Source organism: Diabrotica virgifera, chromosome 9 (assembly GCF_917563875.1).
Source record: "Diabrotica virgifera virgifera chromosome 9, PGI_DIABVI_V3a".
In the NCBI taxonomy this organism is placed as follows: domain Eukaryota; kingdom Metazoa; phylum Arthropoda; class Insecta; order Coleoptera; family Chrysomelidae; genus Diabrotica; species Diabrotica virgifera.
In genome coordinates, this window is record NC_065451.1 from 158266266 (window position 1) to 158287501 (window position 21236).

Here is a 21236-nt window from a genome sequence, read left to right on the forward strand (position 1 = left end):
AACTAAAGTAAGCCCTAATACTTACGATGTCGGGATAGTATCACGAGGTTTTTTCCTGGTTTTCCCTCGTGATTTACTATGGAATCTCTAGCGCGAGAATTTTACTGTCACCATTACATGTGGTTGTCTTTTTAAAGACAGATCACATGTTATGATTTTTTTGTGACGGATATTCTTGAGTTGGGGTTGATTTAATGTAATCGAATGAACTATCTTTCAGTAAACTCCCAGAAACGCAACTCATAAATATTGGCAATATCATTTTAAAGTCTTCTACTTTAAAATGTATAATATATTGCCGATATAAATGAGTCAGATTAAATAAATTATTAGAAGAATTTTTTTACTAAGCAACAACATTTTTGTTTAATTCATTAATATTTTTTGTATTTTAACAACGACACCCGATTTGGGCGTCGAAACGTTAATAAAATCATTTTTTTAGTAAAATTGTGGCTTATTTCCCGTCAAAACTAGTTAATTACTTTACTCGAGTGAAATTCAAACTTTTTGACATACCTCGTATAATATTCAAAAAATTTGATATTTGATAGTTAAATCTTCGGTTTTGGACCATGCAGAGCTTTTTATGAAGAATAACTTTTTTTCGTAAAATTAATAATAAACAAGCTGCAAATGCGAGCATTATCATAACGAAAACTTTGTTTATATACGTATTTAAATTCATAATATAGAAAATTGCCATTACGAAAAGCTGTTTAAAATTAAAAATTATGTTTTAATGTGCAAGTATATCATTCTAATTTAAATGTTGTGAACTATAAAGATACTTTACTCGAAATTCATATTTTTTTACATACCTCGTATAAAATTAATAAAATTTAATTCATGATGGTTGCATCATAAATCTTAGACCAAGAAGAGATTTTTATGAAGAATAACTTTTCTTCGTCAAATTAAAAATACAAGAGTTATAAATGAAAATGATGTTGGTATCCATAATTTGAGAAAATTCGTCAAATACTTTTTTCCATTAGAAGGATGTAATTTCATATATCAGAACATACTTTTTTATTCCAAACCACATTTTAAATAACAATTTTCCAATATTGTAAAATAAATAATACATACATGATAAAGATACTTTTTACTGATGAACTTTACTTGGATCTACAGACCGAGCGAGTCTCGTAAATTCCATGGCTTTGCGCCACGCTTCACGCAACCGTATTTGCGTACTTGTGTTTCGAGTTGTGTGGTCGTGCGCTGGTCGATTGGAGTTATAATTTGCCAAATTTAAATATAATCGTTTCTACTGATTCATTATTAATATAGTATAATATGTATTATTGCTTTCAAAATATACTCAAATTGTATTTTTACACATTTATTATACATATTATTTTATATAATAATTAAATTCACTATAAAATGTCATTTACTGCAAGCGCCAGTTAACTTGGCGACAGCGAATACGCACAACGACACTGAGACTGATGATCATCCCATAAGCCACTGTGCAATGCGTCTCGCCAAGTTAACTGGCGCTTGCTATATATTTTATTAATAGCTAAATAATTTAAAATTTAGTTTGACATTCACGAAGTGTCAAACTCAAATGTAAATAATAACATTTGCTTTGCTTAACAAATTCAGATTAAAAAAGTAGCCCACTTCCTAATCAAAGATTTCAGCTGACGTTTAGTGCGTGGTAGGAAATAACCGGATTGTGACGTCACATTTTAGATTTTGAGGTCGATTATCTCGAAGACGGTTAGAGATATCGAAATGCCGTTTTCAGATTTGGATTCAGAAGACAAAACTACATAAGAATCCATCGATACATCTGCTCTAAGTATTGTAGGAGCGGCAACGCAATAACACACAGACTTTTGCAAATTTATAAACGAAAAGTTTTCGTTGAAAAGGTTTCCATATGGATACAACTTACAGTCTTACAGGGAGTTAATGTACAGTATTTCTCATGATTATCTTTCAGTGCGTCACAGTTTTTCGATTTCTTTCTAACGCATTAAATTGTATGTGACAGAAAAAAAGGCACGTCGGTGATTACATTTCGTCGGTGACATTTTTATAACATTTATTCTAGTTATTCTAGTTGTCGATAGATGGCGCCATAATAAAAAAATAATTTTTTTTAATTAGATAATAATATTACAAATATAATCTGTATAATTTATAAGACTATACAAATCAAAGAAAATACCATTTTATAAATGCAAGAAACACATTTGATTTGTTTGTATTCCAAATTGAAAATAAAATGTGACAACTGTCAGATTTACCTAAAATGTCATGTTAGAATAAATGTCATAAATGTGTATTATCACGGACTTACCCTTTTTCCTATCATTTGTTACGCACTGAAAAATGATCATGAAAAGGACAATATATTTAAAACTTACCTGTGGCCTTCAATATTGCTTTGACAAGTCGTTCACACATGTTTAGATCCCACCGGATCCTCTTTGGACGCTCCATCAACTTTCTGGCTCTATTCTCAAGCGACTTCGGAGCACGATTTAGTAAAACCGATAACTCCTCATACGGTCTAAATGACTTGGTTTTAAGTAAAAAGTCCAATAATTTCTTATCTTCTTCTGCAGAAAATCTACAAAATATTAATATATTTACCATATGGTAAAATAAGTTAGGCTACAACATACACTCACCGGCACAAAATTCCGCCACCCAAAATTTTTAATTAGGTTTGACAATTTATAACTTATTAACAATTTATTATTTGTACTCCGATTTTCAAGGTTCTTGCACCAGTTTGTAGGTACATATTGATATCGTCTGATATTATTCTGGTAACAAAAAAAATTGCTTGCATGGCATTATACAGGGGTGAATGGAAGCGTTGTATTTTCTCCTAACTTTAAAAAATTATGTGGAAAAATGGAATAGCTGGTTTTGTTTCATAGTCCTGTCATATTATCCCGGAGGCATCACTAAAATTTTGTTTTCTAAATTATCCGAATTTCTCTTTTCTTGCAAGAGCTGTACCATTTCAACGAAAACTTTTCGTTTATAAATTCGCAAAGTCTGTGTGTTATTGCGTTGCCGCTCCTGTAATACTTAGAGCAGATTTATCGATGGATTCTCATGTAGTTTTGTCTTCTGGATCCAAATCTGAAAACGGCATTTCGATACCTCTAACAGTCTTCGAGATAATCGACCTCGAAGTCTAAAATGTGACGTCACAATCCTTTTATTTTCTGCCGACACACTAAACGTCAGCTGAAATCGTTGCTAATAAGTAGGCTAGTTTTTTAATCTGAATTTGTTAATCAAAGCATAAGTTAATTACATTATTTGAGTTTGACACTTCGTGAATGTCAAACTAAATTTTAAATAAAGTATTAATAAAATATCAATGACATTTGATAGTGAATTTAATTATTATATAAAATAAATACGATGTTCAAAAATACAATTTGAGTATATTTTGAAAGCAATAATTTATTAACAATTTTAAAAAGGTTTATACGAGTATACGGCCTCCCCTTTAATGGAAGTACCTAATGATAAATGGACTGTTCCATTTGTTATGAAATGAAAACTGTTATTATAGTCGGTTCGCTAAACTCAGACACAACTGGCTAGTGATTTTAGTAGGTATTTTTTTTTGTTTTTTGCTAATTTTGCCAAAATTGGCAAGATTACTAATTATTTATATATATATATATATATATATATATATATATATATATATATATATATATATATATATATATATATATATATATATATATACAGTACGTAAATCGTTCAGCTGGACATAGGGAACATACATTGTATATATTTAGGTACATAAATACATACATTGCATTATATTGAGATAATTGTGGCAACTGAGCTCTCTCGATGACAATAATATGGTTGTTAACATTAAGGGACATTAACCTCAAAATTGACAACTCATTGCGACTGACACAAATAATCGTCAAAATATGACAATGTAGTAGCTAAATATTTTTGGCCTAAGGGAATGGGAAAACTGTTTAGTTTTGAGATTATGTAGTTTTTAAATAAAAAATATTTTAAAAATTAAAGTAAAATTATAATTATTAATTCATTAATCATAAACTTTGTTTTTGATTTATGTATGGACAGCCTTGCTTCAAAACGTACTCATTCTATTCGTTCTAACAGCTCTATTGCACCAAAAACGAACTACATATTCGTACTCGAACAGAAACTTCAACTAACACAGGTTAGCGCAGTTGCCACAATTTTCTCAATGTGTATTCTATATGTCCAGCTGAACAATTTACGTACTGTATATATATATATATATATATATATATATATATATATATATATATATATATATATATATATACATTAGCACTTCGAGCCAAGCAGGCTCATGGCTTGGTTTACAATCTTCCTCCATTCTTGCTTGTTCTTCGCTTTTTCTTTCCAATTGGTTGCATTGAGATACTTCAGGTCATCATTAACTTCATGGCTCCATCTGGTCCTAGGTCTTCCTTTTCTCTTTTTACCACCTATTGTAGCGCTTAACATGATTTTAGGCATTCTAACTTGGGCCATTCTTTGGACATGTCCTAACCATCTAAGTCTTTGTGATCTTACAACTGCAATTATATTAGGCTCCTTATACAATTCTTCTAACTCCTTGTTTGTTCTTCGTGTCCACTGATTGTTGATTATTTTTCCCCCAAATATCCTTCTAAGTATTTTTCTTTCCCATACTTGTAACATTGATTGCTCGGTTTTTGTCATAGTCCAAGTTTCTGAGGCATACGTAACTATTGGTCGTATCACAGTTTTATACGTTCTTAATTTAGCTGCTTTGGATATATTTTTGCTTCTGAGTATTTTATTGAGTGCATATATGCAACGATTCCCTGACATTAGTCTTTTGTGTATTTCATCCCGGATATTTGGTTTACTAGAAAATAAGGTCCCTAAATATTCAAATCTGTCTACCTTTTCAAATTTATACATTGTTCCTTCATTCGTTGTTATCATTAAATATTGCCCTTGCTCAAATTTTTTGTCGGTCCATTCCATATACTTAGTTTTTGTTTCATTTATATAAAGTCCTTTTTCTCGAGCTGCCTTTTCTAGTCGTTCTACTACCTCTTTTAGTTGTTCCTTGCTTCTGGATAGAATTACTACATCATCCGCGAATGCCAAACATTGATGTTTTTTGTGATATATATGTCCTGATCTGTTAATATTAGCCTCTTTTATTATCATTTCCAATACTACATTAAATAGCAGGGATGACAACGGATCCCCTTGTCGTACTCCTTCTTTCACTTCGAAATTTTCTGTTAGTTTGTTATTAACTTTTACTTTATTTTCTGTTTTCGTAAGTGTAAGCTTTATCATTCTTATTATTTTTGGTGAAACTTCTAGATTTTTTAACGCTTTATATATTTCTTTTCTTTTTATTCTATCAAAAGCTTGCTTAAAATCTAAGAAGAGTGCCATTGTTGGTTTATTATATTCATAGCTCTCAGCTTGTATTTCTCTTAAAGTAAAGATGTTGTCTATAGTACTTCTTCCTTTTCTAAAGCCACACTGGTATTCACCTATGCTATTGTTAAGACTTCTTGCTAGCTTGTTTTTGATGTGGACTGCTAATATCTTATATATTACATTTAATAGTGCCACGCCCCTATAATTTTGACATTCTGCTTTGTCCCCCTTTTTATAAAGAGGACATATCACTGCTTGCTTCCACTCCATTGGTAGTTCTTCCTTTTCCCATATGTTTTTTAGTAATTTGTGTATTTTGTCTGTCAGCTGCGCTCCTCCATATTTTAACATTTCCGCTGTTATAGAATCACTTCCAGGACATTTATAGTTTTTTAGATTCTTAATAATAATTTCAACTTCATTTGGGGATGGTGCTATATCTTCCGTACTGTCTCTTTGCATACTCATTATGGCGTCTGTGTATCCTTCATTATCGTGATTTATGTGTTCTTCATTTCCATGATCTGTGTCTTCTTCATTGTGATTATTTGTGTACTCCCCGTTTAACAATTCATCAAAATATTGTTTCCATCGTTTTAATATTTCTTGGTCATCAAATATCATTTTTCCTTCTTTATCTTTGTAATAAATGGGCTGTGGTTTATATTCTCTTTTTTGATTTTTAATGCCTTGATATAAATTTCTAATAAGATTATTTTTGTAATTCTCTTCAATGTCTTTCAACTTATCTTCGTAAAATTTTCTCTTTTTATTTCGTAAAATTGCGCTGGTTTTTCTTCTTTGCTCTATGTAAAGTGCTTCCGCTGTTTTTGATTTCAGTCTTAGACTTTCTAATCGTAGCTTGTTCCGTTTCTCTATTTCTAGTTTGCATTCATCGTCGAACCATGCCTTTTGTTGTTTCTTGATTGGCTTGTCAGTATCATCTGCTACGGCTTTTAAAGTATTTTTAATTAAGTCCCATGTTTGTTCTACATTGTCATTTTCTGTAATAAGTTCCAGTTTCTTGTTAAGTGTCAACTGGTATACCTTTTTTTCTTCTTCTGTTTGTAACCTGACTAGCTTGTTCATAATGCGTTTTTCTCTGTTTCTGTTTCTATTTATAGGTATTATTTGTTTCATTTTTATTCCCACTAAAAAGTGGTCTGAATCTATATCTGGCCCTCTATATGTACGTATATGCATTATGCTTTTTTCTACATCCTTCTCTATTAAAACATGGTCTATTTGGTTTACCGTTTGGCCGTCCGGCGATCTCCAAGTGCCCTTGTGTATTTGCTTTCTCTGGAAGTAGGTACTTTTTATTAAAAGGTTTTTTTCTCTTGCAAAGTCGATGAGCATGTGTCCATTGTGATTCGTTGTTGGATGCAAGCTGTATTTTCCTATAGTAGGCTTAAATATGTCCTCTCTACCTATTTTGGCATTGGTATCTCCAAGGACTATTTTGAGATCATATTTGGGGATGGTTTCATATACTTGGTCCAGTAGGTTATAAAACTCTTCCTTTACCTCTATTTCTTTTTCTTCCGAAGGTGCATGAATATTTACAAATGAAATTTTTTGGAATTTTCCCTTTACTCTAAGAACACTCAGTCTATCGGATATTGCTCTGAATTCGACAATTGATGCTCTAAAGTTTTTATGTATTAAAAAGCCTGTACCCAGCATTCTATTTTGCCCTCCACTATTAAAGAATAAGTAATCTTCTATTTCCTGACTGTATTGCCCTAATTGCTTTGTTTCTTGTAATGCGACAATCTGAAAACTGTATCTTTTAAGTTCAAGTACCATTTGTTTTAATTTTCCTTCTTTGTGACTTCCTCTTATATTCCATGTCGCCATACGTATTACTTCGTTTGATTTTATTGTTTTCTTTTTTGTTTCGTCGTTTCCCTCTTGTCTCCTTTTTCTTTGCCGTGTCGTCTTTATAGTATTGTTCTGTCCGTTATTGCTTATTAGTTTTTTGAGCGGTTATAATTTACTCTTTCCAACTTTTCTCTTTCTCTGTTCCATTTCCATACTTCATTATCCAAAATTAACTTTTGATATCCCACCTTAGCAATTTTCCCTTTGGTCTTCTCTTCTTTAGCAGTTGCTCTAATTTTGGATTGTATTTCTCTTTCACGTTTTGTTAGATCATCATTTATGTATATGCGGTTCGGCAGTTCTTTGAGTTTATGTATGTTTTTCATTATTTTCATCTTTTCGTATTTGCTATCCAGTTCGACTAAGTATATTTTATCTCCCAATTTCCTTGCTTCATTTATTTTTACTTCTATACCCATTTCCTTGTCGATAAAATTTTTTACTGAATCTCTTAATACCTTTGGATTATTTGTAGTTATCGGGATGCCTTGTATAACTATATTTTTCCTTCTTTTGTCGCTTTCAAGGTATTGAATTCTCTCGTTGCAACTCATTATTTCTTTCTGCAAATTATTAATTTCTTTTAACATTTTTTCATTATTATTCTTCATTGCTGATATTTCGTTTTTATTTTCAATCTGTTCTTTTTTGAGTTCTTTTAGTTCCTCGGAAATCTCCTTCATTTTCTTATCTTGTTCTTTTTGTTGTTTTCTTATTTCTTCTTTGTCCTCTTTAAGATTTTTTAACATAGACATAATTTGCGTTAGCATTTCTTTGTTGGAACCGTCATCTTTCTTTGGAGATCTGGTGGTTTTTTTAGATTGTTGAAAAGCATCCAAGACATCTGTAGCTTTTCTTTTTCCTGATTCATCTGCTGTAGTTGAGTCATCGGAATCATACATTTTGATTAGGTATACCGCGATAGAAACTGGTATCCAGGTCGACCCTTTAAAAAATTGCCGTTTCTCACAGTGTAGCAATTTCTGTGTATTTTTAGTAATTAAAAAAAAATATTATTCTATTTTTAATAATTAATTATATCAATTCTTATTGTAGTTATTTTGTAACTTTTAAAATTATTCGTTCCCACCTCTACAGGTCTACCAATATTTACAAATTTTAACAGTTTTTGTTAACTTTCGTTCTTTTAATTATTGATAATTAGTTTCAACATTAATGGAGTTTATCAAAATATAAAGCTAAATTCAATTTAAAACGTATGCTACTGTAATACTGGATGCCTAATCTTTAGAAAGTACTCTCACAATTTGTACTTACTAGTTCCCACGTCACTGGGTTCGGTGTGAATTACTGGTTGCCTACACCGCTTCGCACAGCTAGCGCCAGAAGTTAGTTACAATTCAACCTTGCGGATAACTAACCTCTACCCACTGGTCCCACTGTTAAAAAATCACGTTATTCGTCGTAGAACAGTTTCTTTTACAACCAATAATAATTCTGAGTCTACCTTACCCGTTAAATACCACTTTCACTACAATTTTTCACCAATTTAGTTCGATATTACCCGATAACGAATTAAATATCGGAACACCTCTTTACTACTAATTATTTAGTAATTATTAACTATTTAGTAATTATTTTTTTTCCTAAATTGGTAAAATTACTGACTAAAATCACTAGCCAGTTGTGTCTGAGTTTAGCGAACCGACTATATGAAATGTTGGTTGGAATAAAAAATTATGGTTTGATATGTGCAATTACATCCTTCTAATGGAAAAAATATTTGAAGATTTTTCTCAAATTATGGATACCAACAACATTTTCATTTATTCTTTTATTTTTAATTTGACGAAGAAAAGTTATTCTTCATAAAAAGCTCTTCATGGTCTAAGATTTATGATGCAACCATAATATATCAAATTTTATTAATTTTATACGAGGTATATAAAAAATATGAATTTCGATCAAGAGTAAAGTACCTTTATAGTTCACAACATTTAAATTAGAATGATATAATTGCACATTAAAACATAATTTTTAATTCTAAACAACTTTTTACAATAGCAATTTTCCATATTATGAATTAAAATACGTAAATAAACAAAGTTTTCGTTATGATAATGCTCGCATTTTCAGCTTGTTTGTAAATAAAAACACTGATTGACTCATAAAATAGAGGTTGAATTGATAAGATTAGAATGTCTCGTATGCAGCCCAGATCTCAATCCTATTGAGCATTTATGGGATGAATTAAAAAAAGCTACTCGCCGTTATCCTAGGCCTCCAGAAAATTTGGTACAGTTATGGCCCTGGTTGTGGAATATCGGGGTATTCCCCAAGCAAGGATAACACATCTTTATTCGATGCTAAACAGATTGCAAGCAGTCGTAACTACAAGAGGTGGACATTCCCGCTATTGAATTGTTTTGTTATTAATTTTGTTTTGATTTGTTAATTTTAGTGCGTTTGAAATAAAGGCCATTCCTTCTAAAACATAACGGTGAATATCCTCTCTCTCAAAAAATTCTTTCTACACGTAAACGTTTACGTGCAGAAAGCCCAGATCAAAAATTCTGTTCACCTGTTATCGAGCCGATAGACAAACAGGACACCCCCTGGGTGGCAGTTAAGAAGCTAAACAATAAAACGATTAACTTGTGGTCATTCTTTTCTTCAGTGGGATTATGGGTAGGTAATTAGAATGTACATTGTAAATTATTGTAGAAACGTGCAAAGTTATATTTTCGAGAACAACATTAATTTAGATTTCAAATTTTTAAATAAAACAAAATTAGATAGGTACAGCGTACAGCATGATATTTTTAGGTCACGGTATTGCTGAGTTGGGTTTTTTTAAATATAATATCTTATATTTTCTTGTGTTTTTAGGTCATTTTTTTAAGGACAAATTGGCTGTCTTATTTTAAACGTTGATTAAGGCTTGGAAATGTAATACATTTTTGTGAAATGTTGAGAATGTGGCGACACGATACTCTTGCCTCTTGACATATCCTAGACATATAAGTCTTTGTGACTTTATTATTTTAACTATATAGGATCTGGTTGGTTATATAATTCTTTCAATTCCTGGTTGGTTCTCACTGTCTAAAGTTCTCTGGTGCCATCCTTAACTGCTACATATATTCCTCTAAGAATTCTTCTTTTTGCGATTTTTAAGTTTTGTTATTGTCCATGTTTCACAGGCATTCGTCATTTAGGTCTTATGACAGAATGGTAGATGCTTATTTTCGTACAACTGGATACATAATCTAATTTCAATATTTTTTTGTAACGCAAACCAACAACGATTGGCACTTTGTATTTTGTTGTTAATCATTGTTTATGAGTAATGTTATTATCAGATGTGATCGTAGCTCCCAAATGTTTAAACTGATGAACCCTTTCATTTCAAAGTTGTTCTGGTGCATTGTAACGTTTTGCCCTATTCTGTCTCGCTGCCCCGTTCATGTTGTAGCTATATATTTTGTTTTATCCTCATTTATTCCTCGGATTGTTTTGCGGAATTTCTCAGTCTAATAAAGTCTTCCTTGACACTGATCGTTGTATTTCCTACTACTATATCTATATAATCGCCTAATCGGTGAAAGCTAGTATAATGCGAAGCACTTTTGTTATAGGTATATAATGTGAGGATAATGTAATATAATGCGAGGAGTGTTTCTGTGCTCGTTTCCTCACAATACGCTCCAAAGCGATACTGAAGGGAAATGAGGATAAGGTATCTCCCTGTTTGAGACTACTGTTGATTGTAAAGAATGTCGACTATTTTCCTTTAATTCTTACAGCACTCATAACTCCGTCTACATATATATGCTTTTGTGATATTTATCAATTTCTTTGGTATTCCTAGTTCTACCATGGCATTCCACAGTTCCACTCGTATACTACTATCATATGCCTGCTTAAAATCTATAAAAAGCTGGTGTAGTGTCTTGATACATTCCCAGTATTTATCCATTAACTGCCTAGAGGTATAGCACAAACTATATATACCTCTATAGTTTGTGCAATCCATCTCATCATTTATCACCTTTTTGTGTATCGGAATGATAACACTCTCCTTCCAGGAGGTTGGTAATTGATCTTCTTTCCAGTTTGGCAAATCAGCTTACGAAAGGCATGTGTGTCTCCTCTATTTTTCAAACATTCTGCAGATACAGTGTTGGTTCCTGCGCTTTGTGGTTTTTATGTTTATGGATAGCTCCAGAGTCTTCTTCGACTGTAGATTCTTCTACTATGGGTTCTGCCGTAGAATACACACATTCCTTTCAGGTTCCAGCTGACATGCTCCCAAAATTATGTCTATGAAGCATAGCCTATAATAATTATGATTAAAATTAATTTGAAATCTCTGCCTACATAACTGCTGGGCGAATTGAAACGGACAATGAATTTAGGAACATGAAATATACATGAAATCAATAACAAACATGAACTGATAGTTAAAGATATGGAAAATGTAAAATTGAATATAATATATTAAATATATGTTAAAGACTAAGTTTTCACTCTAATCTAATGGCATATAAAACAACATAATGTTACTCTACATCCCACCAGAATGAAAACATATGAAAAATATGTTCTCACGGAAACAGAAAACTGCTAAGCAAGGTGATTACATTGAATCAATAGACGACGAACTGAACTCCTTATATGTGGCACCAAAAAACTAATTCGACTGATTACAAAGATTGTTAATATGTGTATAAATGGATACCCCGTTCCCAGCTAATGGAAAGCGGCATAAATTTCCTCATTGTACAAAACAAAGAAAAGGAAAAAAAAGCTATAGGATGCCTTTCTCTGGAACAAGAAAATAACAGAAAAGATATAATTTAATATCTATGAAACTGGTAAAAAGCATGCTTTTATACGATTGTGAAATGAGGCGATTAACAGAGAGAAATATAAGAAAGACAGAAGCCGCGGAAATGGATGTAATAAGACGAACGCTAAGTACTTCGCTAACGTCTGGAAATTAACACAGAAAAAACAAAAATAATGACTCAGATGAGAAGAAATTTAATCCCACAAAACATTATACATGAAGATGACATTGAAACGGTTGAAAAGTTTACATACCTGGGAGTAGAAATTGAATATATGCCGACGGATCAGAAGATGGAGAAATACGGAAGAGAATAACGCAGGCAAACAGAGCTTATTTTGCCCTCTCCCATATATTTCGGTCTAAAAGTGTCCACCGAAATACAAGGATGAGAATCTATAAAACCTTAATTCGACCAATAACATGCTATGGAAGTGAAACCTGGGTCCTGAAAGAAACATCCAAAAACAAGCTCGACACATTCGAAAGGAAAGTACTGAGGAGGACACTAGGACCTGTGAGGGAAAATGAAATCTTCAGAAGTAGATACAACAACGAGCTTTCTCAACTTTATAAGGAAACACCCCTGTCAGACTTCATTAGAATACAAAGATTGCAATGGGCCGGATATGTGACAAGAATGGGAGAGGATAGGCGACCAAAAAGAGCACAGAATGCTAGAATGCTGGGAAAGAGACCGGTTGGAAAGCCAAGAAAGCGCTGGGAAGACATAGTAAACAGCGACGCACAAGTCCTTTTAGGAGTCCGTGTATGGAGAAGAGCAGCCACAGACAGGCAAGGGTGGAGGCAAAAAATAAAGGAGGCCAGGGCTCAATTTGGGCTGTAGTGCCGTAATTTCGAAACGGGAGAGGATAAGAAATGAAGAAATTAGAGCACGCATGAGAATACAAGGTACAGTCATGGATGACAGACAACGAAAGCAGCTCAAATGGTTCGGAAATGTCCAACGAATGAAAAACAGTAGACTCCCGAAACAAGTAATTACATTGTCACCTACAGGAATACAGAAGAGAGAAATACCTAAGAGAACATGGATGAAAAGAATAAGAAACTCAATGAGCTTCAAATCCAAAGAACTTAGAGAAGATCAATGGAACAGCCGAATTGAATGAAAAATGGGATCGGATAACGTCGAAAGACGTTCTAAACGGATTATGAATATCATATTATACATGATAATATAGTGGAACCTCGATTATCCGTCAGGGCACCGGACCAAGGGTATGACGGATAATCGAAAAGACGGTTAACAGAACATTAGAAAAAAAATTAAAAATTCATAGTACAACTCTCAAATTTTATTTGTATGTCGGTTCGCTAAACTCGAGACATAACTGGCTAGTGATTTTAGTAGGTAATTTTTTTGGTTTTTGGCCAAATTTGTCAAAATTGACAAAATTACTAATTATTTAGTAATTATTAACTAATTTAGTAATGAGCAAGATCGATAAAATGAAATTACATTTATAAATATAGAATTGTGTAATGTTTCTTTAGAGGGTGTTTTGAAATAAAAGTTATAATAAAAATTTTGTCAAAAGTCTAAATAATCTTTGTCCATTCATAAGCACTAATTCGTTTTTGTACCTGTAATAACATTATTGATAATCCTACCGACAGGGTTCCTTTACCTGCTGGTTGGCCGCAGGCTGGATATCGACAACAAGGACAGAATGACGGCCGAGAGAGATACCTTTTAGCAAAACTTTGAGATTTTTAAAAAAGTTTAAACAAGCAAATAGCTGCTTTGTGTTACCCTTTATGTTAAAAACAAAAACAGATTCGGAAAGTGGGAAAAATTCTCTAGTGCCGTATTTAAATTTAAATTTTTTTACGTTAATTTTAAGCAAAAAAGTTAAAAAACATATTGTTTAAACAATTTAATAATTGATAAGCAAATAGTGCACTAGAACTTTTTAATACCTTTCATATAAAAAAAGAATTATCTCAATATCTGCCATAGTTTTTGCGTTATTTTGTTTAAACTTTTACATTGGAATTTAGCTATGCTCAGAATCGTGAGGAACAGCCTTAAATAAACCTTTAAAGTAGTGTTTTTATTTACAGCTCTTACAAAAAAGAGATATTCGGATAATTCAAAAAACAAAACCTTAATGATCCCTCCAGGATAGTACAAAAGGAGTATGAAACAAAATCAGCCCTCCAATTTTTCCACAGAAATTTTTGTTACCGGAATAATAACAAACGACATCAATACATGTACCTACAAACTGATGCAAGTATCTTGAAAATCGGAGTACAAATAATAAAGTTATAGATTGTCAAAACTTAATCAAAAGTTTTGGGTGACGGAATTTTTTGCCGCTGAGTGTATATACTAAGAGCCGGTATAGTTTGCTAATGATTGTAGACATGATAAGAGCCTATAACTTAAATAGTAGAACCTAAAAGAAATCGTATGAACACTGTGCCGTCACTTTTTAGTGACACATGCGTCGACAGTGGCGCATCAAACTTTCCACTTATGGACGGTAGGGATGGGAACAACCTACCGGTTTTAACGTAAAACCGGTTTTTTTACTTCGGAATAACCGGTTTAACCGTTTGTTTTTTATCCTGGTTATAACCGGTTTTTCCTTTTTAAAGTAAAAACCGGTTATTAGGTTTTTACGGTGATTAGGATTAAGTTAGGTATTATTTTGGATTCCAATCATAATTATTATTCAAAATAAATTCAAGTAATTATTCCAAACATAATTTCATAATAAACAAGCCATAATTCAAATTTTCTTTTATAAATACAGAAGCAAACTGAAAGTGCAAACTCACATCAGCCAGAAACAATTAAGTTTGATTATAATATTTCGTTGAAAAGGTATTTTTGATCATAATATTTACATAAGAAGTGATCTGGTTCAAGTAGACGCAAACATCATCTATTTTTCACACTTGACTCTTGACATTGAAAGTGAGTGAATGACTTTTTCTGATTACCAAAAATAATGTTCTGACTATGAATATCGAATTACCGATTACGAATACAATTCTCCAAGGATTTCCCTACGTTTTCAAAACGATACACCCATACAGGAAGTATTAAATGAGTTAAAATGTACCTATTATACAAATATACAAAAGTGTTAAAAGAAATATATGATAAATTTTTATTGATGGTAGTAAAAATAAAAGATAAATTGCATTATCCAATTTATTTTTAAGTAAAATATTTATGTTGATATTATTTTTTTTGAAAGAGTCTGGGAAATTTTTTATAAGTTGAAATGGTTGGGTTAAATTGTATATTTTGTATATTATTGCAATATGTATATATTAATCTTACGCTATATTATATTTAATAATAATCAATAAATATATAATAATAATAATAATAATAAAATAATAAATAAATATAATAATTATTAGAATAAAATGGTTTTATTAAAATTTGTGTTTTATTATTGATGTTCTTTCGATAGTACTAATTTTGATCATATTGATATCGAGTATCGAGTCGAGTGAAGAATCGCAAACTAAAGTGCATTGTAAATGTAAAACATTGTAACCTATTGGATTAAAAAAACCGAAAACCGGTTTTTGGAAAAACCGGTTCTTTCTGGCCGGTTTTTATCGCCAGGTTAAACCGTAAGCAAAAAAAAACCGGTATAACCGAAAACCGGTGTTTTGTCAAAAACCGCCATCCCTAATGGACGGGATAAAAAATTAAAAGGTAGGTACCCTCCCTCACTACCAAAATTTTATTATTTTCATTTTTAACTTGTATGTGATAAAAATAAGACTAAGCGTAATTTTAACCCACCAGTCCCTTCCTCCTTCCCTCACCATCAAAAACTTTATTTTTCGTTTTTTTTTTAGATGGGATCAATCATGGGCCTGATGAGTGGTGCGAATCAATCTTTATCATGATCATCACGTAGCGCTACAACCCTGGATGGGTCCTGGCTGACTGTACAATAGGGAACTTGCACATTTTTTTTATTACATAATAATGTTCAGTTTTGCATAAAAATGATATTTCCAAAATTTCACGCTTTAAAAATAGGTCTGGATCCCGCGTATGAAAAAAAAGTTGATTAATAGCAAGCTGAAAATTTGTTAATAGCTTAAGGGTGTCTAGTCGGACAAACTTTGATATATGGGAACACTGGAACAGGCTAAGTTTTAATTGTGGAACAGGTTAAAAATTTGGAACGGTCAGACCACGAAAACGGCACATTTATTTTGTCCGACAGAACAGACTTAAACTCTCCGAACAGAGATTAAACTCGAGGTTAAACTCTCATGCAAAAATCAGACTGCTGTTTATCACCAAATGGGCGTTTTAATGAGCGGAACATGTAGAATATGTCAAATGACAGAAATTATGACAGGTGATAAATAGCAGTCTGATTTTTGCATGAGAGTTTAATCTCTGTTCGTTTAAGTCTGTTTTGTCGGACAAAATAAATGGGCCGTTTTCGTGGTCTGACCGTTCCAAAGTTTTAACCTGTTCCACAATTAAAACTGCCCCTGTTCCAGTGTTCCCATATATCAAAGTTTATCCGACTAGACACCCTTAAGCTATTAACAAATTTTCAGCTTGCTATTAATCAACTTTTTTTTCATAAGCGGGATCCAGACCTAAAACTCATAATAACTTTTTATCTTAAAATAGTTCAAACTACTCGTGACGTCACAGAGTTTGACTATGTGGTTCAGTTTATGGTTATATTTACGTATATTCTTCTTCTTCTTCTTTAGTTTATCCACCTACTTGGGTATTTAGCCAGATCGTCGTCGGGGAATAAGGGAAAAATATTTATATTCTAATGACATTTATCGTATGTCATTGTAATAAAATATACCAGTTTGTTGAGATTGCAGTTTGATACAGTTTTTGAAGGAAAGGAAAGAAGGTTTACTATTAAAAATAAAACTATTTTGTAAAAGTACAAGTTTTCTATGAATAGTTCAAACGATCAAAAACATTTATAACGTCACATAACTGTATTTTCTACTGACGTTTATAATGTCTAATCCAAAATTATATATACAATTGGTGTAGAATGTAAACATACAATCCAGTGACGTCAAGACGCGTCACAGATCATCAAAGATAATAGTGGAAATACCATAATAAACCCAGACGGCATCGCAGCGGTGTGGAAACAATATTGTGAAATACTATTCTCTAACAACGACCCAGACCATAATACGGAGAAAAGAAGTTATGAAAAAGAACCTCAAATATTGAAATCAGAAATTGAGTCGGCAATAAAAAAGCTAAAATGTAGAAAAGCACAAGGAGAAGATGGAATAACAGCTGAAATACTCAAAGAAATGGGAGAATTAGGGACGGAAGTAATGCTTACAATTTGCAATGAGATCTGTAATACCGAAAAGTAGCCAAATGACTGGGGTAAACTCACGTTTATTCCCATATATAAAAAAGGTTCTCCGACATATTGTAGTAATTACCGTACAGTGGCGTTGATATCTCACGCGAGCAAAATACTTCTAACAATCATCAATGAAAGATTAAAATCAATTCTCTTACCGTAAATTCCACAAGAACAATGCGGATTCGTCCCAGATAGAGGAACAAGAGAACACATTCTTAATATTCGTCAAATTATCGAAAAATCTAGAGAGTTTAACATAGAAACATATTTGTGCTTTGTTGATTACTCCAAGGCCTTCGATAATGTAAAATGGGATAAAATGTGGCATATACTTAGAGAAATGGGGACGCCAGAACATCTAATATATTTATTACAAGAACTTTATGTAAATAACACCTGAACACATGAACAAATGTAAGAATTAATAATGTGGTTTCGAAAAACTTCGATAGTGAACACATTATGCGTCAAGTTATAAAGAACATCTTATAAAGACGACGGCCAAACTTAGAACACGAAACAATATTATACAAAAGTTATGCGGTACCACATGGGGTTCCTCAGCGAATACACTTAGGTCGACAGCACTGGGACTCGTGTATCCCGTTGCAGAGTATTGTGCACCGGTATGGCTCAACAGCCCACACACCAAACGTGTTGATGCCCAACTAAACCAGACTTTACGTATTATATCAGGTACAATCAAGGCCACGCCAACGTATTGGCTACCAGCACTAAGCCACATAGCCCCCTCACAAATCCGTCGAGAACATGCTCTTGTCAGGGAGTATAGAAAAATTAATGCCGATCCTGTGCTCCGCTCTCACGTTGATATTAACGACAGAGACATAAGTAGGCTTCGTTCAAGAAAAAACCCTCTGGATTCTGCAAGGATACTAATTGAAAGGAATTTCGAAATAACCGACCGTTGGCAAGAAGATTGGGAGAAGAATGCTCCACCTGACATCCGAAATATGCCATGTATTACAAGCAAGCCAGAGGGCTTCAATCAACCAAGACGGATCTGGGCTACACTAAATAGAATTAGAACCAACTGTGGTAGGTGCTCTGACTCACTTTTTAGATGGGGAAAAATACCTTCTCCAAATTGCGATTGCGGTGCTGAAAGACAAACGGTTAAGCATTTGGTGGAGGAATGCCCCATCAGATCGTACAGTGGCAATTGGTCCGATTTTTTAATGGCGACCAATGAATCGATTCAATATATTTATCAACTAAATTTTCGTTTATAAAAATTAATTATTATTATTTTTTAATGCATTGTGATCTTTATTTTTATACAAAAACTGTGATAGAGCCATACGCTAAATAAATAAATGCGTCAAGTTTTTGAGGAATGGTAAGGTGGAGCAACTATAGGAGGAAGAAAAATAAAAACCTACGTTATGCTGATGAAACTATTATATTGGCGTCTTCACCAGAAGAACTGGAAGAAATTATGAATAGGCTAAGAACGGTGAGTACGGAATATGGTTTAAAAATAGATATACAGAAAACCAAAGTAATGATCATCGATAGAATCAAAAACAACCAAACGGAGATAAGAAACTTGGCAGGTTACGAAGTGGTCAGACAATTTTATTACTTAGGCTCCGTTATTACTAACAGTGGAGGATGCGAAGACGAGGTCCGTAGACGCGTCATAATGGCCAGATCGGCAACAGCCAAACTCACAAAAATGTGGAAGAATACTGACATTACAAAAAACATAAAATTACGCCTTGTTCTAGTGTTCATATTTCCTATCACCACCAACGCTTCAGAGACTTGGACCATCAAAAAAGCAGATTCAAAACGTATAATGGCATTTGAAATGTAGGTCTACCGGAGAATGTTGCGCATACCATGGACCGCACATCGCACAAGTAATTCAATATTAGCCGAACTTAACATAAAAACTAGACTCACCACAACTATCGACCAAAATATACTGAGATATTTTGGACATATAAGTAGAAGAGAAGGCATGGAACGAATGATAGTTGAAGGCACCGTAGAGGGCAGAAGATCCAGAGGAAGATCTCCATTACGATGGTCGGACCAAATAAAGGACATGACTGGTTACTCATTCTCCGAAGCAAAACAACACGCGCAGGAGAGAGAGAATTGGACAGAAATAGTCAAACGACTTACATGACGCCACTACATCCTTACGAAGGAGAAAAGATAGAGGAGGAGGACGAAGCGTCTAGTGAAGCGGACCGGGTTAAATTCTTGTATTTAAAAGCCACCTCTGGTGTCCGTACCGATTATGTGGCAACACGGTTCCTTTTCTTCTCACTTTAAAAACATTACCGTATACAGGAAGCCGTACAGAGTACATATCTCAGAGTGACAAACACTATAATAGATAGTCAGTCTAGTCTGTATTAATAGAAAATGAAAATTTTTTACCTAAATATCCTTGTTGGTAGTAATGAGAGAATGTAGTAATGAGAGATGGTTTACCTTCCTAATTTGACTTTTTCTCGAAACAAAGCTTTGAATCTTTGGTAAATTCGATGAGAATTCCTATCATCCAGTCCGGTACTCAAATATTGTAAAAATTTTATTTTCTCTGGTATTGACATTACCCTCGGAAGTCTGAACAAAGCCGACGGTCTTATAGTCAAATTATGGCTCTGAAACAATAAATAATAAAGAACTTTTTTTATAATAAAACGTTTTTATTATTTATAGGAGAGAATATAAAATAATTTGAAGATATAAAATGCTTAAAATTCCAAAAATTACACTATAACATAAAAGTACTTTTTATAATACCACGGTTTTGTTATATATAGGACACAACATGTTTCGAAAGAATAATTAACTTATAAAATATGAATTTTTAGTAGGTGTATTAATTGTTAGAATAATTATAATTCCAAAAATTACACTAGTATAAAAAAGTACTTTTATAATACCACGGTTGTTTAAGATGGTGTATATAATATTTATATTATATAATAATTAACTTATAAAATATGAATTTTAATTATATCAACTTTTAATTATTTATTAAAAAAAGATACGCAACAGCCGGGTTCGAACTCGGAACCTCACGATCTGCAGTCTAATGCCACTGAGCCACCATCAATTTGTAGATATCGATTTATTAACGTACTTTAAAATTATAGTCACATTTTTAAAATAGTTTGAAGTTAAAAAAATCGATTTATCCATACAGGGTGATTGATTCGTGGGGTAAAGCTCCGTAGATCCGTTATAGTAATAGATAGCAATAAAAGTTAATAACAAAAATTATAGCCAACTTTGATTACAGATTGATAATCCGTTTATTCGCGTTTAAAATTACTGAGAAAATAATGTACTTGCGTTTTGACTCACCCTGTATTCAATATAAAGAAAATTACGCTACCTATACCTGCTTGCAAAACATACACATATCTGGGTATCACATTTGATTGCAAACTGACCTGGTCTGATCACATATCAAGATGCATTAAGAAAAGTGAGAAAGCCTAAATATCCTAAGAGCAATTAACAGATATCATTCAGGCGCTAACCCTAACATTAACTTGATTTCCTACCGAGCGTACACTCGATCTATCCTAGATTATGGTTGTTTTTTTGTATGGATCAGCCACTAATTCCAGACTTTTACAAATAGATAGGGTACAGTTCAAGGCCATACGCATTGTTCTTGGTGCATTTAAATCCACTCCCACAGCTGTTCTCCTTGCAGAGTGTAGCGA

General features: G+C 32.8%; 1 protein-coding gene across 1 annotated transcript in view; it reads right to left on the bottom strand.

Moving 5' to 3' along the window:
* The window catches only part of LOC126891743 (putative uncharacterized protein DDB_G0282133), a 97866-nt gene that overhangs the window by 37271 nt on the left and 39359 nt on the right, over positions 1–21236 (bottom strand). The window contains exons 3-4 of the mRNA XM_050661016.1: positions 19987–20159; positions 2388–2593 (exon numbers count right to left, since the gene is read on the bottom strand). Of these exons, the coding sequence (XP_050516973.1) occupies positions 2388–2593; positions 19987–20159 (379 nt within the window). The remainder of the gene's footprint in view (positions 1–2387; positions 2594–19986; positions 20160–21236) is intronic.